Source organism: Heterodontus francisci, chromosome 31 (assembly GCF_036365525.1).
Source record: "Heterodontus francisci isolate sHetFra1 chromosome 31, sHetFra1.hap1, whole genome shotgun sequence".
In the NCBI taxonomy this organism is placed as follows: Eukaryota; Metazoa; Chordata; class Chondrichthyes; order Heterodontiformes; family Heterodontidae; genus Heterodontus; species Heterodontus francisci.
The window spans coordinates 24231959-24253099 of NC_090401.1; the positions used below are offsets into that span (position 1 = coordinate 24231959).

The 21141-nt window shown below is 44.0% G+C and overlaps 1 protein-coding gene across 1 annotated transcript; it reads left to right on the forward strand.

The window, feature by feature from the left end:
* The first annotated feature begins 8731 nt into the window (after window positions 1-8731).
* Window positions 8732-10113, forward strand: LOC137347034 (putative nuclease HARBI1). The gene is made up of 3 exons (XM_068011042.1): window positions 8732-9410; window positions 9644-9840; window positions 10075-10113. Exons 1-3 carry the CDS (start codon window positions 8732-8734, stop codon window positions 10111-10113), a joined length of 915 nt encoding a protein of 304 aa, XP_067867143.1.
* The last annotated feature ends 11028 nt before the right edge of the window (window positions 10114-21141 follow it).

A 21141-nucleotide genomic window follows, 5' to 3' on the forward strand; every position in this document is an offset into this window, starting at 1 on the left:
AACAGAGGATCATCATGAGCGTGGGGCTGAGCAGGGGGTTGGTTCCAAGCAGTCCTCCGATGGTCAAGGGACCCGGCTGTAATGTGCTCCCTCAGCTGCTGGGATATGCCTGTGTTGTGCACGCCAGATTGTGACCCTGATTCTAATCTGAAACCCCCTCTGTGGATCGTGCCGATGTATCTACACTGGTGGAGGCGGAAGAAGAGGCAGGTGATGGTGACCCTCTGGGACATAGGCAGCGGCTTGTACTTCATGGTGTTCAGCTGGTCAAGAGCGGGCACCTACAGTGGCAAAACAAATAGAGACACATTAAGTATCATTACATCATGAGGTTAACACTTTAACACACATTCCTCCTGTGATCACATATGGCTGCAACAGTAAATTTAAAACCTCATCCTTAGGCCTTGACGATCTTGCCTCGCTGTCAGCAATTGCTCTACCTCCTTGCTCTCCAGCCAGCTCTGCTGCCTCCTCCTCTGCTCATGTCAATATTCTTAAGTCAGGTACTCCTCCACCCGTTTTGGTGCGTTCATGCTGATTATGGGACAGTTTATCCTGCAGAAGATGCTGATTTAATGAGAAGTCAAATGATGTTGCAGAAGCATTGTCCACATGCATCAGCATCCCTCATTCTGGACTGTCATTCACACGCTGCATCTAAGTGCAAACATATGCCACACTTACACATTCTACACAATCATGTGGTATTTGACACCGAAGCTCATTGCACATTCGAACGCATGTTATGACTGCCCACTATCATAAACACATTCTCACAGAGCCAAGGTGCAAAACACTTGTGCAGCTTTGGCAACATCACTTGCCCTCACAGATCTGAGCAAGGAATTGACACATTTCCGACACTGTTCTCAGGTTCTACATGTGACCCCATGGGTTGAGACCTCCTCCGCCACCTCCATCCAGGCTGTCTTAGTCAGGCAGGAGGGTCTTTTGAGTCCATTCCTTGGGAAAAGGACTTTGTGCCTTTACCTGATAGCCTGGAGAAGAGCCTGCAAGGAGGCATCACTAAACCGTGGGGCCAGACGCAGCTTGCTGGCTGCCATGACAGTGCTGGTATGGGTGGTGATGGTGAAAGGAGTCAAATATAATGGGGAGTTGGTGCTGGGTTGGGAGAAATTGTAAGAGATGAAAGAGTGAAAAAAAATACTTGATTTAAGCAAGATGAAAAAAGATGTCCTCAGTGAGATGAAAGACCGAGCAGGCTGCTTAACCTCCAGGCTTGCACTGCGGAATGATTTATGGCTGTGGTGTTAATGGTGCTTTGCAGATTGATGGCAGGATCCACCAATGAAAATCCATCCGTGCAGCATGATCGCATGTGTCTCCCGTGCCTGCAGCCGGCACTTAAATTTACATATGTGATCAGGTCGGAAACAGCAAAAAGGGCTGAAGTGGAAATGCTGCCAACTTCCAGTTTTGCCGTCTGAGATGCCATGGGATACATAAAATACCGCCCGTCATATCCTTTTGGGTGGTCGCACACAATCTGCACATTGGGGGAGTGGAACCCCTTCCTGTTGACAGAAGCTCTAGGCTGCTCTGAGGGAGACTTGATGGCCACATGTGTGTAGTCTGTGACACCTTGGGCCTGAGCGAATCCTTTCATGGTGCTGAATCTGATTGCACTCTCCGGATCCTTGTGTAATCCCCTGCTCTCGTGAACAAGTCATCCATCAACTTCCTTAAGCAATGATGGGCCACAGATTGGGAGAACCCACAAATGTCTCCAGCCAATCTCTGGAATTACCCTGTAGTGAAAACATTGAGTGCCATGGTTACCTTCAGCCCCACAGGCAATGGGTGACCCACCACTTCCCAGTGGTCTCAGCTCCTCCTCCAGCATTCTGCGTAGGTCAGCGACCACCTGTCTTGACAGACGCAGTCTTCAAAGACACTGGTACCTGCATCCAGCTCACCTCCAGCCAGTGAGTTCCCATCCCAACTCCCACTCCCCAGTCTCCCACTATTTTCCCGCCACCTCACCCGCCCTCAACCTCGTTTCCATGGGGTTGGGAAAATTCAGCCCAGTGTGTCAAATCTAAGCTAAGCTGTGAATGTCTACAAAATAGAAATGCCTCCTGTTATGAAGGAATCAATGCAAAATGAATATCACGTGAAGTGAAAAGAGTTGAGATTCCTTAAAATGTTGGATAAGATTATCATTGATTAATTTAACAATTTACTGATTCATTTGCCAATATGCTGTAAAGATAGGACTCTAGCTTTGATAATGTAGTAATCTGAGTAAATTTTAAAGGTGCAGCAACTCAAGGTGGTTTTAGAAGAGCAGTCATTTTAAAATTAGACTGCAGGTTTGAACAGACCTCGTGTCAAAACAGGATAGGTTTAAGGAGATGTTGGTGATTAATAACTGAAACTTGAGTGTCATCAGCAATTGCTATTGCCGGTAAAAGGTCTATAAAAATTGGAACAATGGCCGGTTGTTGGTTCAGTCCAAAGAGGAGCAGAGAAAAACAGAATGCCTTTACAAAATGCTGGATAGGAGCTGATGTCCCTTTCAGAACTTAGTATGCTAATGAACCAAGTACCAGGATGTAGTCATGTGACTAGAAGCCATAGTCACTCTGCAACTGTAACACCCTAGATAAAGGTTCCGCATAAAGTTTGCTCTGTATTGTACCTACGAGTTAAGCTGTTAATAAACCTTTAAGAGATCTTCAAGGAACTGAAATCCAAGTACCTCATTGTGTTGCTTAAGATAACACAAAGAACACGTGACAGAATTGAGCTCAGGATGCTTAAACCTGATGGGTAAGCAGGAAAACCAGAGTTTGAGCTGATGTGGCCAAAAATGATTAAAATTATTTGGCAAAATCTTATGCCCTTTAAGAATAAGCATGGGATCGGACCATTTCTTGGTCCCGATCCCGCTCTTGTCGGCAATGTGCCCACCAGTGCGATCTTCTGGGAGGCTGCATCCTAATTAGCCGCCTCCGTATCCACCATCCAATTAAGGACGGTGGACGAATTCCTGAGGCTGCAGGTCCAATCAGAAGGTCTGCAGTCTTGGAAGGATGCCAGCCCCACCGGCAGAGGGGTTGCAGGATGGGGACCACAAGAGTGCCTCCATCTTGAGCTGCCCTCTGTCGCGTTATTAACTTTTTCAAATTAAAATGTGCCCACAGCTGCCAGGTCACACCTGTGGAGGGGCAACTCCTCCATAGGGTGGCCTCTGTGGCCTCCTGATCCTTGCATTTCCAGTGGTGGTGGGAGGAGTTGAAAGAGGCATTGTGAACCCCCCCCCCCCACCCTGGTCAGTCACTGGCATGCCACCTCCAGGCACCTGGCAGGCTTTGGCCTTAGCTGGGTGGGGAGGGTTCCTGTCTGAATCCCAGCAACATCCCCAGTCTGCCCACAATTGGGCATATAGTTATTCAAATTGGTGCCGGGTAGTCCACTGCCATCAATGGTTTGCTATGATCAACTGGTATCATGGTTGCATCCCTTGAAATTCTTGCACAAGCAAGAACTTGCTTCAGTTAAGGCAGTGAAGTTCTAAGGAGACCTTTGAAAAAGGGGAGAAGTAACAAGGTTGAGAGAGAATTCCAGAATTCAAGATGATGATATGTTTGTGTGGCCAAAGGTGGAGCAGACAGAGGCAAGATGCAAAGAAAGTCTGAGACAGAAGACTGGTGGGTGCAGGTAAGGCTGGGAGGGGGGGCGGTTGCCAAGATAGGGAGAAAGGGGCAGTAGAGGGACTTGTCATTGAGAACAAGAATTTTAAATGTATGTTGGTAAGCGCAAGGGTAGTGGAGGAGAGCGGCTTATTGTGGTGTAGGATGTACATGGCAGAGTTTCAAATGAATTACAATCTGTTTAGGAATGTGGGAAGCAGTGAGATTGTTTGAGTTGTTGAGCGTAGATTTGATAAGGATATTGTTAAGGATTTCAATTTGAGCTGAGATGGAGCTTGAAGTATTTATGCAAGTGGGCATTCTTGGTTGTGGCTATAGTGTCATGTTAAAAGCTCAGTTCGGGGTAAAACAACACAATAAGGTTGCACACCATTGTGTTGAGGCTGAGCGGAAAAGGGGTGGAGTCAGGTAATAATGTTCAAATGTTTTGAGAGGGGATGATGGGATGACTTTATTCCTGCTGGTGTCAAGTTGGAGAATGTTCTTGCTCCCTCATATATTATTCATGGTTAAGTGGTCAGACAGGATAGTTTTGGTCATGGGGTCAAAATGATCGCAGAGAAATAGAGTTTTGTAATCTTGGCATAAATATGAAAACTGACCCTGTGTCTACAGATGGTGTATAGAGCAAAAGCGTACCCAGGAATGGAGCATTACAGGATAACTAAGGTGATTGTGACTGTGCTGCCATTGTAGGAGATATGTTAGCTGTCTTTGGACAGGTTGGAGAGAACCAAGCGTGCCACAGAAATGGACCAGAGAGGGGAGATGATGGAGAAAAATGAAGGGAAAAGAGGGATAGCATACCATGGTCCCAATCTCAGAGGATGTTTTTGACTTTAACCAGGGCAGCCTTAGTGCTAAGGACAAGAAGGAAACAGGACTGTAGGGATTCACGCATAGGAAAAGTGAACATGGAGCTTGGTAGTGAGGATTTGTGCAATGACAATTTATTTTAAGCATTTTCCATTGTAATAAATTCACTTAAGTAGGCCTTATTATATCAAAAGGGCCTGTTACTGTCAGTGAATGTACCTTCAATTATTTGGCTAATAGAAATAGCTGGACATAGAGTGTGTCTTACTTCTGCTAGGGATATGACCCCACTCTATGTGCCCAGCATAACAGCTCTAGCCAGAAAGACATCAAACTGGAAGTTGAGATCTTTCAGTTTAGAAACAACTGAATAACTCAAAACTCAGAAGTTTCTTTTGAAATAACAATTGTGAAGATGAAAAGAAAATACTTGAATAAATATAGATTAAAAAATCCTTGCAGTACATGAGGAGAATGTTAACTTGAACTCCTTGTCACATGCCTGAGGAGATGAAGATGTTGGCTTTCACTCAACTATGTGTATAATGATTAGAGGTGGTGAGTGGCAGGTCTAAAGGTACAATTACATGCACCCTCTTCATTCTTGTAGTGACCTGAAGAGAAGATTGATTCTCTAACCAAGTGCTTCTCCCTACCATTGTATTCTGCTTCACTGCGTTTCTAAAATCAAAGGTATATTTATTTTGAAGAATCTTTGCTCTTTAGAGTGGTTTAGTGCAAACTCTAATCTAAGCAATCATACATTGTGGACGTCATGAATTCTCTTCCCAAGTTGCAACTTTGCCTTCCTCTTCAGTCAGTGAAATCTCACATCTGCATGGTGTTACGACCAGGTGGGAAGGGTGTCTAGGGGTTCCCTCTCAGCCTTCATCTGGTTTTACTGTAACAGGGTTTAATTTTAAACACACCGTGTTTTCAACTCCCCCTTGGTGAATCCTTGTTCACTGCTTCCCAATGATAAGGCAGAGAAATCAGCACAAACAGGCTTTCTTAGGTTTAAAGAAGAAAAGTTGAAATTTATTAAACTTGAACTTATCTCTAATTTGGTTAACGTCAACGGATACACGACATGCCCACGCTAGCATGCATATGCGATACACACATGCAAATAGAGACAGAAAAGAGCAGAAGAAAAAAAAAGTGAAAAGTTTGAGGCAATATCTGAAGAGTTTTTGTTACGGTTCTTCAAGCTCACTGTAGAGTCCTTGATTGTAGGTAGATCTTGCTTTTAATTGGGGCCCAGTATTCTTCTTAAACCTTGTTTGCTGTAGGAGACTTTTGTCTCTTGGGGTTCATGTGTCTTCAGTGGATTCAGAGGCTTGTGAGAAAGAGATGGGAGCAGGCAGGAGAGGCTGTGGCGAGCCAGTCAGGAGAGATCTTCTCAGCCCAGGAGCATTCTGCATTCTGCCCAAACTGTTTGTACAAATTCAAAAAAAACTCAGGTTGCCCTGCAGGTTAGTCATGTGACTAACTGGTTTGACCATGCCCGTTTGTGTATTCAGCCATCTTAGCAGTCAACCTGGAATACTAGTTCCCCCACCTTCAACATCTGGTGATCAAAAGTCCATTGTGGGTTGAATGTGTCAGGGAATGGTTGCTTAGTTCTTCCAAACACTGTCTGTTAATATGAAAACATCTTTCCAGCCAAGATCTGGCAATTGTTTTTAATAGCAAGTCATTTCTTCACATCAACAACAGTTTGAAATTTAATACCCATGTGGTGAAATTAATATGCCTCATGCTTGGCAGGTAGAGGCCTGCATGACTGTGGCATTCTGAAAATTAAAGGCCTATCAAACCAACAATGCAACAGAAATTTGACTAAAGTTTAAAAGAAATGAATAACAGACAAAATCATTATTACCAGCAAGTTCATAATAAACAAGGGTTACATCCTCCAGCACAGCTACAGTCAATGTTTCCTGTAATAATTCATTTCAGAGAAACAATAACTTGCATTGTGATGTAAAATGATATTTTGTCATTGTGCCATGTTTTTTTTTCCATATGATGGAATCTGAATAGCCATGAAGCTTTGGAAATAACAGGATTTGTTACTATTTAGAAGAATAATCTGATTTGAATTATGAAAGTTATCAAATGTTCTAACAGTAACTTTGGAAGTTCACTCCAAAATTTATGAGTGGACTTGTTAACATCTTATCATATTCAATTTAATGAGGCTAAGAGCCCATTAAATTAGTTTTGTTTTGAACTGCATGTTAGGATGGAGTGAAACTGTGGACTAGTTTTGCCTCAGATCATTACCTCTCCATGGGATGATCTGATGCTAAGACCATTGATTCAGTGTTTGGACTTTAACTAGCCGCAGAACTCATTTCGCTGGTTGTACCTAAATGGAGTTGATGATCTTGGTTTCTTAAAACAACCAGATTATATCTCATCAATAGATCTATATTTAGTTTGTTTGCATGTATCTGATGCTTCGTCATTAAATTCTTTAGCATTGATTCATTGCAAAATTTCCCACCATTGAGCCAATGTATTAAAAGCTGGGCACTGTATCGATAGAACGCTGTTATTTATTTTTATGTTCCTTGATAATTTGATTTTGAATTTTCTCTTTGCCTTCCTGATTTTTTTTAAACTTCTCTCCTAAGTTCTTTGTATTCCCTGTTGTCTTCCTCTCCTTCAGTATCTAAGTTGTTCATGAATGTCTCTTTCTTTCAATTCAATGTTTGCTTTATTTCTTCATTCATCCATAGTGCTCCTTAATTAGCTTCCTTGTTTTTGGCTTAACGGTGAAATACATTTCTCTTGAATTCTCTTGATTACCCTTTTAAAGATTTCACACTTTCTTCTCTTTGTCGTTTAAGATTTGCTCCTAGCAAATAAAGATTTTCTTTAGTTCCACCCTCATTTCCTCATAATTTGCTCTTTTCCACTGTATTATCTTAATCTTTGTCCTACTTTTGAGGGGTCTTGACAAGCTGGTTGTCGAAAGGATGTTTCCTCTTGTGGGAGATCCTAGAACTAGGGGTCACTGTTTAAAAATAAGGGATCGTCCATTTAAGACAGAGATGAGGAGAATTTTTTTTCTCTGAGGGTCGTGAATCTTTGGAACTCTCTTCCTCAAAAGGCAGTGGAAACAGAGTCTTTGAATATTTTTAAGGCAGGGATAGTTAAGCAAGGTGGGGGGGGGGGTGAAAGGTTATTAGTGGTATACAGGAATGTGAAGTTGAGGTTACAATCAAATCAGCCATGACAATGTTGAATGGTGCAGCAGACTCGAGGGGCCAATTGGCATACTCCTGCTTCTAATTCATATGTCCGTATGTACTTATGACACTATTGATCCTGATCCTGCTCTTGAACCTTGAAATAAAAACTGAAAATATTGGAAATACTTAGCAGGTCTGGCAGCCTCTGTGGAGAGAGAAACAGAGTTAATGACCAGAATTTCACCATTGAAAAACGAGACCCCACCGAGGCGTCCGAGACGTAAAATGACGGTCGATAACGTCAGGTCGGGTCCCCAAAATCATTACCCACTAATGTCATTTTACGCAGGTCGGACGGCGGGCGAGATCGAGGCGCCACTCTCCTTCAGTCAATTAAAGATTAATTTAGCTTGTTAAAACACCAATTGACAGCAATTTTATGTTGGCTGTCAGATTTTACGGTTGTATAACAAGTTGAGGGGTGTGTCGGGAACCCGGCAGGTTTAAAAGAGCGGCAGGCAGAGTATCTGTGAGGGAGTTGGAGGTACTGTTTTGTCGGTTCTTTATTCGTTGTTATTTATTTGCGTGACTTTACAGTTTGTGGTAGTTTCAGCTGGTTCAGCAGGGTTCATCTGAATGTTTCTCACTCCTGGTCGGGCTCCAGCAGGATTGATTTATTGGATGAAGGGGATGGGGCTGTGTATGCCTGTCCTTACAGCAAGCTGGTAATACCTGAAGTAATTGCATCTCTGGGACACAGCAGCAATGGGAATTGTGCATTCTAGAGGTGGCTCAAGGAGGGACAAGAGGACAACTGGTCGGGGAACACGCAACCTGCTGGCCTAGTGCAGCCTCGTAAAGGGGGAGGGGGGAGAAGGTGGCAGAGCGGCCTAGGTGGAACCAGCTGTGAGGAAACGAGCCTACCCAGCAGGCAGGGTCTACCACCTACGTTTGAGCTTCCTGCAACTGTCAGAACGCCAGTGCTGAAGAAGACTGCATCTGTCACGGGAGACTGTCACATCTCTGTGTGAGATGCTGGCAGTGGAGGTCGTTTCCAATTGCGTGGGTGGCCATCCAGTGCCAATCGCACTGATGCTAACAGTAGCACTAAATTTCTATGCATCAGGCCCGTTCCAGGCTTCATTGGCAGACATGTGCGGCGTCTCCCAAGCATCAACGCATCACTGCATTAAGGTTGTGACTGATGCCATTTTCAGGCATGCCAACCATTTCATCAACTTCAAGATGGACACTGCCAGTCAGGCCGAGAGAGCCAGAGGATTCAGCACCATTGCTGCGTTCCCAATGGTCCAGGCTGTTACAGACTGCACTCATGTGGCCATTAGAGCACCTGTAGGTCAGTCAGGGACCTTCATTAATCGCAAGGGGTTCCACTCAATGAACGTTCAGCTGGTCTGTGACCATTGTAAGGGAATCATGCAGGTGTGTACACGTTATCCTGGAAGCAGTCACGATGCTTTCATTCTGTGGAACTCCCAGGTGCCAGCACTATTCAGCCCTTCTGAACACCTGCAAGGATGGATACTTGGTGACAGGGGTTATCTGCTGAAGACATGGCTGATGACACCGGTGAGGAACCCAAGCAATAATGCAGAGGAACATTACAATGAGAGCCATGTGACCACCAGAGTGACCATAGAACAGACTATAGGTCCTCTCCAAATGAGATTTAGGTGTCTCGATCAGTCAGGTGGAGCTCTGCAGTACTCACCAGCAAGGGTCTCTAGAATTATTACAACAAAAAGAGCTGGAAATACTAAGCAGGTCTGGCAGCATCTGTGGAGAGAGAAGCAAAGTTAACATTTCAGGTCAGTGACCTTTCATCAGATGAAAGGTCACAGACCTGAAACGTTAACTTTGCTTCTCTCTCCACAGATGCTGCCAGACCTGCTAAGTATTTCCAGCTCTATTTTTTTGTTTCAGATTTCCAGCATTTGCAGTATTTTGCTTTTATCTCTAGATTTATTGTCGTCTGCTACACCTTATATAACCTGGCGATGGAGAGGGGAGAGGCCTTGGAGGATGATCAAGGTCAGCGCGAGGCTTCCTCAGAGGAGGATGGTGATACGGATGAAGAAGAGGGGCCGAGGCACCTGAACGGCAGGGAGAGGAAGCTGAAGGCCAGGTGGAGTTGTGTGCAAGAGAGACCCGGGAGGCTCTAATACTCAGGTGTTTCTCCTGAACAGATCTCATCAACCATAAACTGACAAGGCAGTCTGAGATGAGGCATTAATAGGAGCTGGAAGGGCAGAGGCACTCACCTTCAGGGGAAATCTGATCTGAACCAGGCCACCTTTCTATCAAACACCACCCAGCCCAAATATGTCACCTATCAAATAATCCTTCTCATGCAGAGCAAACATATTGCCTACAACAGCAGCAATGACCTGTGACATGTAAAAATGCCAAGTGAAAAACTTAATAACTTTTAGTGCATTTATACATCAAATAAATGTTTACAAATTACACCAGTGACCCCGGAGTGCTGTTAGTGTGAATTTTTGAAACATTTGTGAGTGCTCTCGATGGTGGACGATCCCTCACCGCCAGCTACACCACAGGCAGATGGCTAATCAGGCTGCCACGTTGCTTTGGATGACTTTGGCGGGCGTCCTCTGCCTGCCCGAGGCCGTGCGGGCTGCGGCATGTCAAGATGATCCTGAGAAGTCTCAGGAACACCCTCTGACACCCTGGGAGTATGTGGTGCTGATGTCACTGGCAGAGGGGACAAGGAGCTGCAGGATGCATCAGGAGCGCCCTGAGAAGAGCTCCCATATGAAATCAGCTGCTGCCCCTGTGCCCTCTTGAGGCTCAATTGGTCCTCTCTGCTAACCTCAGAGGAATGAGCAGCTTCCACATGTCGCCTGAGCATCAGAGTCAGATCTCTAATGCTCTGATCCATGGAGCCCACTCTCTCTCTGAGGTATACATGGCCTCCAGGATCGGGCCCTCCACTGCAGCCGCCAATCTGTCAATGCAGGAAGGCAGATGGACAGATGACAGAGAATGTGCAGGACTCAAGCCCTGGATGGACACCTCCGAAGTCTGAGTCATAGCACACAAAGTCTCTGGTAACTCCGCCAGATCTCCATGCACCGCACGCTGCACTTGCAGCATCTCCCACAGAATGGATGTCAGCAGAGGCTGGTCATTAGCTTGTGACTCTACACTGGCCTGACCTCCCACAGTCCTGCAATTGTCAAAGGCTGGTACTTCCTCTGGCTGCTGAACTGTCAATTGTGTGGTGCTGTCACCAGGTTGTGACCACAAATCCGAGGAGACACGCATCCCAACCGATGTGAATGTCTCTGAGCTGGCGCTTGTTGTGGAGCAAGGATGTGACGTTGCACCCTGTGAGGTCCACTCCTCCTCCTCAGAGGTGGACGGAAGAGTCCTGGAGATGCTTCCTGGCCGCTGCTGTTTTTCACCTGCAGGGAAAATCAGAATGATCAGTTGTGATCAGCACTCCTGACTGGAAGACATGTTATAGACTGCATTGTGGGCACATCTGTGTGATTTTAAGTTTGAGAGCACCCTTCAGTGCCTGAAACAATCCTCGCACCAGATGTCCACCCACCACCCACCCCCCTCCCCTCAACCACACTCTAGGAAACTCACTCTCCTGGCCAGGTGTGCCGGCCTCGCCATCAGCTACAGCGCATCCTCCATCCTCCCCTGATGGCATTGATTCATCCACTTCCAGTCTGGTCAAAAAGGCCAGGTTGGCCACGCCGCCACCGGTCCGGGACCTCTCACAGGCATTATGTGCCCTCTTCTCCTGTGTATACACAAAGGAATTAGTTATCACTTGGAAGATCACCCACTCACCCCTTGGGCTGAGTGCTGCAACTCAAACCACTGCCAGTGAAGTGCACGGATAGAACACATCTGGACCACTGTGTGTCACAGATGTGCCCATTATACGGCCCAAGGCATGATTGCAGCCAATCACTGAACATGGATGGCTTTGAACTTGCAGCATCAGCACCCATTGACCCTCCCACGTCACATAAAAGATGAGATGACTGTGGAATGCCCCTTATCCTGGCAAAGTGCAGAAGGTCATTAACCCGCTTGCGGCATTGGAGCCGTGTCCTCCTAACTACTCCGCGGCTGGTGACCTTCTCCGCTACCTCCAACCACGCCTTCTTGGTAATCTGGGAAGGCCTCCTCCTTCCGTCGGATGGGAAGAGGACCTCCCGCCATGCCTCAGCCGCCTGCAGGACGACATGTAAGGAGTCCTCTGAGAAGCGAGGGGGGGCATGCAACTACTTCTCCCTTCCATTGCTGCAAGCAGGTTGTGGTGAGGTTCTGATTTTTCTTGCTGGGCACTTTCAGTCCTCCTACAGTCTTTTCACCCTCAATTCCTTGTTTTTCCCTCACAGATGTGCAGTGTCTCCTCTCAACATCCGCCTTGCTTCAGATAAGCTTCTCAGAGCCACAGAGATTTTTGTTATTTCCTCCTGTTAGTTTATTTGTAGGTAGTTGAAATCTCTCTGTGCCCGCTAGTCACCTCATAGATTTGTCTACCCATTTCTTCCTTCAAATCCCTTTCATTATTTGATGATCTATAGTATACTCCTATTAGGGTGATGAATCCTTTCTTGTCTTTTAACTCACTCCATATGGATTCTGTTTCTATACTGCTGTGGGTTCCATCCTTTCTTTTCACCACCATTATGTTAGCTTTAACTAGTACTACTACTGTTCCACCTCTCTTCCTTCCTTACCTTTCCTTCCGAAATGTGTTACATCTGGAAATATTTAGTTCCTAATCCTGTTCTCCATGTTTCAGTCATCCCTACTACACCCGGATCCTTTTTACAAATTATTGCCTTCATTCATTCATTTTGTTTTGAATACTATGGACATTGTTGCACCTTTAGTTTAAGTTGTTTTTATTTATTATTCCCCTTTTTTTGTGGTTATTTTAACTTTATGCTCTATGACTTTATCTGGTCTCTGACTTTTGGTGTTATCCTTATTCCTTCCTTTAGTTTGTTCTTTAAAAGAATCAGGAAAAGAAAGTATTCACTTTCTGTAATGTCTAGCAGATCCTTGTGTTACCAGTATAAAATCTTATTTACAGTCTTGGCTGTCCTTTTCCACCAGGGCCTTGACCTTAGCCTGGTTCAGATGCAACCCATCCCAATGGTATCCCACCTTCCTGTCCCAGTACTGGGTGCCAGTGACCCATGAAATGGAATCTGTCTTTCCCACATTACTGCTTTAGCCATGTGTTGACTTTCCTAATTTGTTTGTTCCTAAACCAATTTGCAAGCGGCTCTGATAACACCTTGTATTTATATAGTGCATTTAACATTATAAAACGTCCCAAGGTGCTTCACAGGTGCATTATAAAACAACATTTGACACCAAGCCACATTAGGAGATATTCAGCCAGATGATCAAAAACTTGGTCAAAGAGGAAGGTTTTAAGGAATGTCTTAAGAGATGAAAGTGAGGTGGAGAGGTTTAGGGGAGAATTTCAGAGCTTGGAGCCTTGGCAGCTGAAGGTGTGTCCACCAATGGTGGAGTGATTAAAATCAGGGGTGCTCAAGAGGCCAGAATTAGAGGAGTGCAGATATCTTGGGTTGTGGGGCTGAAGGAGATTACAGAGATTAGGGAGGAGTGAGGCCACAGAGGGAATTTAAACTAGGATGAAAATGTTTACATCAAGGTGTTGCTTAATCGGGAGTCAATGTAGGGTAGTGAACACATGGATGATGGGTGATTGGGACTTGGTGCGATTTAGGACACAGGCAGCGGAGTTTTGGATGGCCTTAAGTTTACAGAGGGTAGAACATGGGATGCCAGCCAGGAGTGCATTGGAATAGTCAAGTCTTAAGGTAACAAATGCATGGATAAGGATTTCAGCAGTATTTGAGCTGATGCAGGGGTAGAGTTGTGCGATGTTATAGAGGTGAAAATAGGCTGATGATACGAATATGTGGTCTGAAGCTCATCTTGGTGTCAAATATGATAACCAACAAGGTTGCAAATAATCCTGAAATTATTACCCGCGAGGTCCTTCTTTCCAAAGTATCCCCTAATTCTAGTTACTCCCTTAGATGGAATCTTACCAGCTGTGTGGAAGTGGCTTTAGTGGTAGGCAGTGGGGGCGATTTTTAAGAATGGCGTTTTAGGTCGGCCATCTGACGTTTTCGCGCCTTTGGCCAATCTTTGCCAGAGGCGGGTGAGCAATGGAAGCGACTCCCCTCCAGACAGCAGCAGGTAGCTAATTATTGCCAATTCACTGGCCAATTGGGGCCAAATTCGGGACGTCACCAGGATCTTAACAGCAATAGACAGGCCTTAAACTGCAGGTAAAGCCCGGCAGGTCCCTGAAGGCAGTCTCCCAGCAGCAGACTGGGGATCAGCAAAGCCTCCTGTATTTAAAGACCAGCCCCCCCGCCCCCACCCCCCACCTACCTTCCAGGGCAACTTCTGCCACAGGCCAGCCAGGTCATCCTTCACAATGTTAGCTTGGCACATGTGGTCATGAATCATTTTAAATAATTTACTGTTCCTCAGAGGGTACCTCCATCTATAGGTACCCTTGCCTTCTCCTGGCTGCAGCAGCAGCACCCACCTCTCCCGGTGGGGCTGCCGGCAGGCCAACACTCTGTTCCCTCCCAATGCCCAGCCGGGTGTCTGTCCCTCCTGCCATCCTGAATTAGATGGCGTTCTCAGAGGCAGCTTCTTAACTGACTGCCTCCTGTAAGATCACGCTGGCAGGCGGCCAAGCATCTCCAGTGTGGTCAGGACCTGCTTTTGGTCTTGACTTCTGAAAATTTTTATAGGCGGTCAGATTAGTTCTGACACGGAGCACAACAACTAAATCATCCCCCTGCCTTACAAGATACTTTTCCAGCCACTTTGAGATCTTCCTTACTCTGAAATCAGGTAGGCAATGCACTCTTTGGGTGTGCTCTAACTGCAAAGAATAATATATATCCCCCTAATTACAGAATCCCCTACAACTACAATCTTGCTACTCTGCACTTCCTACACTTGGACAGCCTCCTGCTCCACACTGGCATTGTGGCTGTCCTTCCCACAGTCTTTCTCCTTATCCTCATGGGTATTGAGTACTTTGTACTTGTTGTACAGGAGCAGTATCTGCTGTATCACTTCACTACCTCGCCTATATTCTCCTTACCCAGCTGACTGACAGTCACACTCTCCCCTTTCTGTACATGTGCTTTCCTCTGGTGTGTGACTGTACTCTGGCGTAAATTATTACGTAATTCCACCTCCCTTATGTATCCAAGTATCTGCAGCTCGGACTCCAGATCAACAACTCTGAGCCAAATGGTCTCACGACAGACATTTCTTGCAGATGGGTCAACCTGAGACAGTCTCATTATCCACAAACTCCCACATAATACAATACTGCCACTGCCATGTTTTAATTCACTGGTTATCTATAGTTTATGTCTTAAGCTAATTAGTGACTTGTGGTCTAGGTTTATTAAATAGGTGGATATAGCTTGATATTAAATAAATTAGTAGTTAGTTATTGTAGTTAATTACTTAGCTATTTATCAGTTAATAACATAATTAAATGCATTTAGAATTTAATCACAGATCATTTCCCTTTGACTTACACTTACTTGCACTAATATTAAGTCCTTGTTATGTCAAGCTTAACACTAACCACTAAAGATACTAACCATACAGAAAGGTATCTCAGATATTTAGGTATATACTTACCTTAATGTTATTTATATCAACTTCCAGAAGGCATTTGATTAAATCCCTCATGAGAGACTGTTAGCTAAAGTTGACACTCACAGAATTGAAGGCAAATTATTGACCTACATAGGAAATTGGCTGAGCGGCAGGAGACAGTGAGTAGGGATACATACGAATTAGGAGCAGGAGTAGGCCAATCGGCCCTTCAATAATGAATAGGTACTCTAATTTACAGGATGTGACTAGTGGTGTCCCGCAAAGATCTGTGTTGGGGCCTCAACTATTCACCATGTTTATTAAGAACTTAGATGATGGGACAGAAAGCCATATCAAGAGGAGGTGGCTGCCGTGTCCCCGGCAACGTCGTCCGGCACCACAGAGCAGGCGCCGACACCATTTTCAAAGCCCTTCAGCAACATTTTAATATTTAAAGGCGTAGCAATGTAAAATTTTATTAAATAAAAAATGTTGTAATGCAGGCCCTTCCCCAACCCCCCAATAGTCATTTCCTTGCCTGAAATGACCAACAATTGGCTTTTTCAAATACCAGAACTTTCCCTCCAACCTTCAATCTTTTGCCCTTCAACCCCTTCCCACCATCCCCACATCCAATCAAAATTGTTTTCCCCACCCCTCCACCACTCCCGCCCTGAAAATTTTATTCCTCCCCGTTCCCTCCCCAGGTTCTCACTTCGACTTGCGAAGGCCGAATGGAGCTGTAAAATCGGCATCAGAAGGCCGCCGCCTGCAAGTAAGTTCATTTAAATATCATTAGGGTTCATTTTAATATTGAGATGAAGGGCCCGCCGCCAGGTGGCAAGGGGTTGGGGGGTGCGGTGCTGCACCGAGGTACCCCCTGCTGCCAGTAATATGCGCCCGTCCTTCTCGACGCCACGGCATTGAGGGGCCAGTAAAATTCAGCCCGAGAGGACATGCCTAAGTATCTTGTCAACTAAAAACAGCACGACCGCATCACACAATGGCAAGTAACAGAACACCCCATCAACAGTAACTCAATCACTATAATCTGTCTGAAAGCCATAGATGGGAAATGTATGTTGTAACAGCTAAAGGACCTCCTGCTATCATTTTCCTTTCAACCAACTCCCACACTATAGGAAGGATGTAAAGGAATAGTGATGAGCTACAATCTTGGCATCTGTCTTGAATTTGCATCTTACATCTGTTACCAGGCATAAGTATGTTGGGCTATGTTTAAAAGACACTGAGGAATGTACTGGCCTGCTATGTTACAATACCTGACAATGAGATGTTGCAGAGTAATATCCTTCAACATGTCTCAGAAGATGTCGCCTTGAATCATGGTTTTGATGTTTCTCATCATCTTCACATTTCTTTTTTCTACCAATTAACAATGAATTATTTAAATGCTTCACTACAAATCTAAATTAGTGGACTGGATTTTACCAGCCCCTCGACGCCGGCATGATATTACGCGTGGCAGCTCGTTAACATGGAGGGGGTAGGCGCACCGTCCCCGGCAATGGTGTCTGTGCCGACGTGCAGGCGCCTGCACCATTTCTAAAGGATTTCAAACCCTTCAGGACCATTAAAATGTTTAAAGTGACAGGTTTGTTAAAAAATTAAAATAAAATTACCAATCCCTTCTCCCACCCAACCCCAATGAAATATTATTATTGATCCTATACCTCCAAAAAAGTAAATTTTCGATCACGACTTCCCCCCCCCCGAACTTTCTTTGCTTTAACCTTCAACCCCTTCCCATTATCCCCTCAAGCAATCGCGTTCGTTTTGCCCACTCCCCCACTGCCCTGAAAAATTCACTCCTCCCCCCTCCCACCAGTGTCACGCCTCGGATCTCCAAACGGAGATCTAAAGACGCAGGAGTTCCAGCCATCGGCCGAAATATTGGCGTGGGACAACCACTGGGATAAGCTAGGTGCTTATGTATTGATTTAAATATTTAAATGAAGGCTCTGTCGCCAGGCGGTGGAGGGGCCGCCATGAGGCCTCGCAGCCGCCGGTAAAATGGGGCGGGGCCTTCCTGGCATCGAGGCCCGTGGCAGGCCTCTCCCGGAAGTATTTTTCAGGTTCCCACTCCCCCCACCCCCCGCAATGAACTTCGACACTGGCGGGGGGCTGGTAAAATTCAGCCCTATAAGTTAGAAGAGTGTTCCAAATATATCTGTCAACTTTGTCTCTTTACCTTAAGAAAAGCTTTTCTCTCATTAATTCTTGATAACATCTATATTGGGAGTTATGCTTTCTATGCTCATGATTCTCTCTTTGCTTCATTTCAGCATTAGCTCTCACATAGGGATCTTGGTGCAGTGTTTCAAATGTGGGACTGATCCTGGCTCGGCTAACTCTGTATAACTCTGGATATTTGGAAGATGTTTCCCTGATATTCAATGCTAGTAGTGTTCCTCCAACCCAAATCAATCCCTGGATAATTAACAAACCGTTGTCCATGTATAAATTGCAGACCACACACCGACCCTTTTGAGGAACTTAAATGGAAGCTAAAAATAAAAAGTGAATTTATTCTGGTTAGAGTTTATTTAGTCATATCAGTTATGAAAAATCTCCAGAGAGTATTTAAAATAAAATCTAATATACCCCTTTCTACATGCTCAGCTAGTTACCTTCTATTCTTTTGAACGACCTTAAATAACAAACATCTGCTGCAATGCAACATGTTGTGACATAGTCTGATTGTCTGTGTTCTGGTGACATCCTAGTTACTCTGTTCCTTGTTCTTCCATTACTTCATCTGGTAATGGATTAAATATAGTAACCCTACCATGTAGAAACCTATACATTCATTGCCACTCTGTTTGTCCATAATAAGGTCATAATTCTGCAGAATCTAACTATTAGAATCTCTGAACATTAGAAACTAGAGGCTGAAATATCAGACTTTAATTTGAAATTGATCACGTTATGTTAAGAAAAATTAAGCATTTTAGTCTGCAAATTACAGTAGCATTTAGATGAAAAATATCAGTTAGTAAGCGGAGAAGTCTTGACTGTTCAATTTTATCGACCATTTCCAAATATTTTTTCAACATTAGAACAGATCCTTTAAGTGATGCACTATTTAATCTTGCCATAAAAAATGTTTAACCCTTTGTTGCACTCATGGCACATTTTTAGATCTATGCAAAGTTGAAGGCAATTGAATTTGTGATAGAATATTTATTGATTTTTAAATATTTCATGTAATTGCCCATTAAAGATTGTAAAATGATTAATTGAATTACTTGTGATTTATCATTTTCAGATCAAGCTTCTTGAACATTAGTTTCCTATTCCCACATTGACAGCCAAATTGGATCCATACAGAAATCGAATTAACTTAGCCATCCCAGCAATAGTTCTTTTTTTCATCCCTGTCCTATTTCATTGACTCAGTGATATTCAAAGTTCAAGCTCACTATGCTTCTTACCAAAATGAGAAGCAACTAATGGGTTTTGAAACTTATATTCTCAGCAGTGCTCAATATAATTTTTTTTTTCTCGCTTGTAGGCGAAAACCTACACATTGTTTCATTGGACTACTGATAGCTCGTGGGAGATAAATCTTCTCTGATAGTTGCAATCCTCTTTGTAGCTGTAACCCATTTATAAACTTCATTGTAATCAGTCTCTGAGATATGTGAAACTTAACACTGTGTTTGAGAGTTCACTGGGAGAATGTCACACCTCCATCTAAACCAGACATTCTTTATTGGGGTAAAACCCTAATAAAGCCCAATTTCTGTCTTTTGCCTGCTCCAGTGAACAATAACGCAAGCTCTAGGAGCAGCACCTGATTTTTCGAATAGGCACTCTACAGTCTTGCGGACTGAACATTGAGTTCGATAACTTCAGAGTGTGACTGGCCTTTTTCATATTTTTATATTTTCATTTTATTTAATTTTTAACTATGTTCCTGCTTTTCACATTGACAGACCTACTGATTATTCCACTATTAACACTTTCTCTAGACTAATGCTTTGTCTTTCACCACAAGCATTAACACACTCTTTGCCTTTGTCCCAGGACAGATTTGTTATTTAATCTCTCCTGCCCTCTGCCCGATCACACACCTTCCCTTTTGTTCTCTTCCCCACTACCCCCCGCCCACCAACTTCACTTGCTTAAAACCTAATTCTTTCCTGACCTTTGCCAGTTCTGATGAAAGGTCACAGACCTGTTACATTAACTCTGCTTCTCTCTCCACAGATGTTGCCCGACCTGCTGAGTATTTCCAGCACTTCCTGTTTTTATTTCAGATTCCCAGCATCTGCACTATTTTGCTTTTATTTTTTATTGGGATGTGGGCAAAAAGCATTCTTATTGCAAAAATACAGTCTGTAGGTGGTTTCCTGGTGGAAACGTTGTGGCTGTTTGGTCAAGAGACTGAAATAAGATTTTTAGATGAGCAGTTTGCTTTGAAATTAAATTCCTTTTGGCAAGCACATCACATGTCAGACTGCGCACTTCACTGTTGAAATGATTAATTAAGCAAAAGAAAGCAAATCATTTTGGTTGGTATTTCTGACTTTGAAAACATGGCCTTCCAAGGACAGGAACCAGGGATTTCTGCCAATTTATAGAAAGTTCCCCTTAACAATGGCTTTTAATTGCTATCAGGACATGCCAATTTAGAACATTTCCCTATGGGAAATATCTCAGCGGTTGCCTTAAAGACTAGTCAGGTTACAGATTATTCATCGCTCCATCTTTGCAACTATGCATTGCAATTATGCTCCAAATCCCAGATTACCGATCAGCAATTGCACAGCAGATCCTCAAATACTAGTGGGAAACTTAAGTCTGAGCCTTTCCATTAGAAATAGGAAAGATTTGGTTTTCTGGTTCTTTTAGTGATGTATCGAACTCTGGGGTTGATTGATTTAATTAAAACTAGTTTAGAAATGCAAATCCCAGTAAATGATGACTCTACATTACTGGGAACTCTTCTGTCTGGAAAGAACCCAAATGGAAAATTGTGCCAGTCGGTACTCTGTCACCTGGCTAACCACTCTGTATAGCATTTGGCTTCAGTTGATGGTAGAATTAATTCATTTATCACATCCATGATTTGAAAAACTTTTGTACAAACTTTGATAAGGTTACATAAGAACATAAGAATTAGGAGCAGGAGTATGCCACTCGACCACTTGAGCCTGCTCTGCCATTCAATAAGTTAATTGCTGAATTGATTACTTCACATTTCCACCTACCCCCCCCGATAATCTTCCATCTCCTTTTCATTTCACACTTGATATTTTTCTTTGGTTTGTCAATAAAAGTTAATTTCAAACATTATATATTGGGTTTCTAATTTATTCCTTTTGCCATGCAGGCCCCCCTCTGCCAAGAATGAGGCACACATTCTTTTGCCACATGAACATTAAAACTTAAAATTGTTGCTGGGAAGATTAAAGGGCCTATCACAAGGAATTGCCAGGCCCCTCGCCGGAAAGACATTTTTTGCATACTAGCAGACAGTGTTGGAACAAAGGAACCAGTCTCTGCTCCCAATACTCAGAAGACATGGTCAGACCAGTTTAGTCACATGACTAACTAGCTGTTGGAGTTTTTTTTTAATTTGAACTTGCCGGAGAGTTTTAAAACTCCGAAAGCTTTTTGCTCCAGGACTGAGAACATCTCTCTCTTGTCTGCTCCCATCTCTTTCTCACGGAACTGAAGACCCATTGAAGGCACATGAACCCCAAGGGAGAAAAATCTCC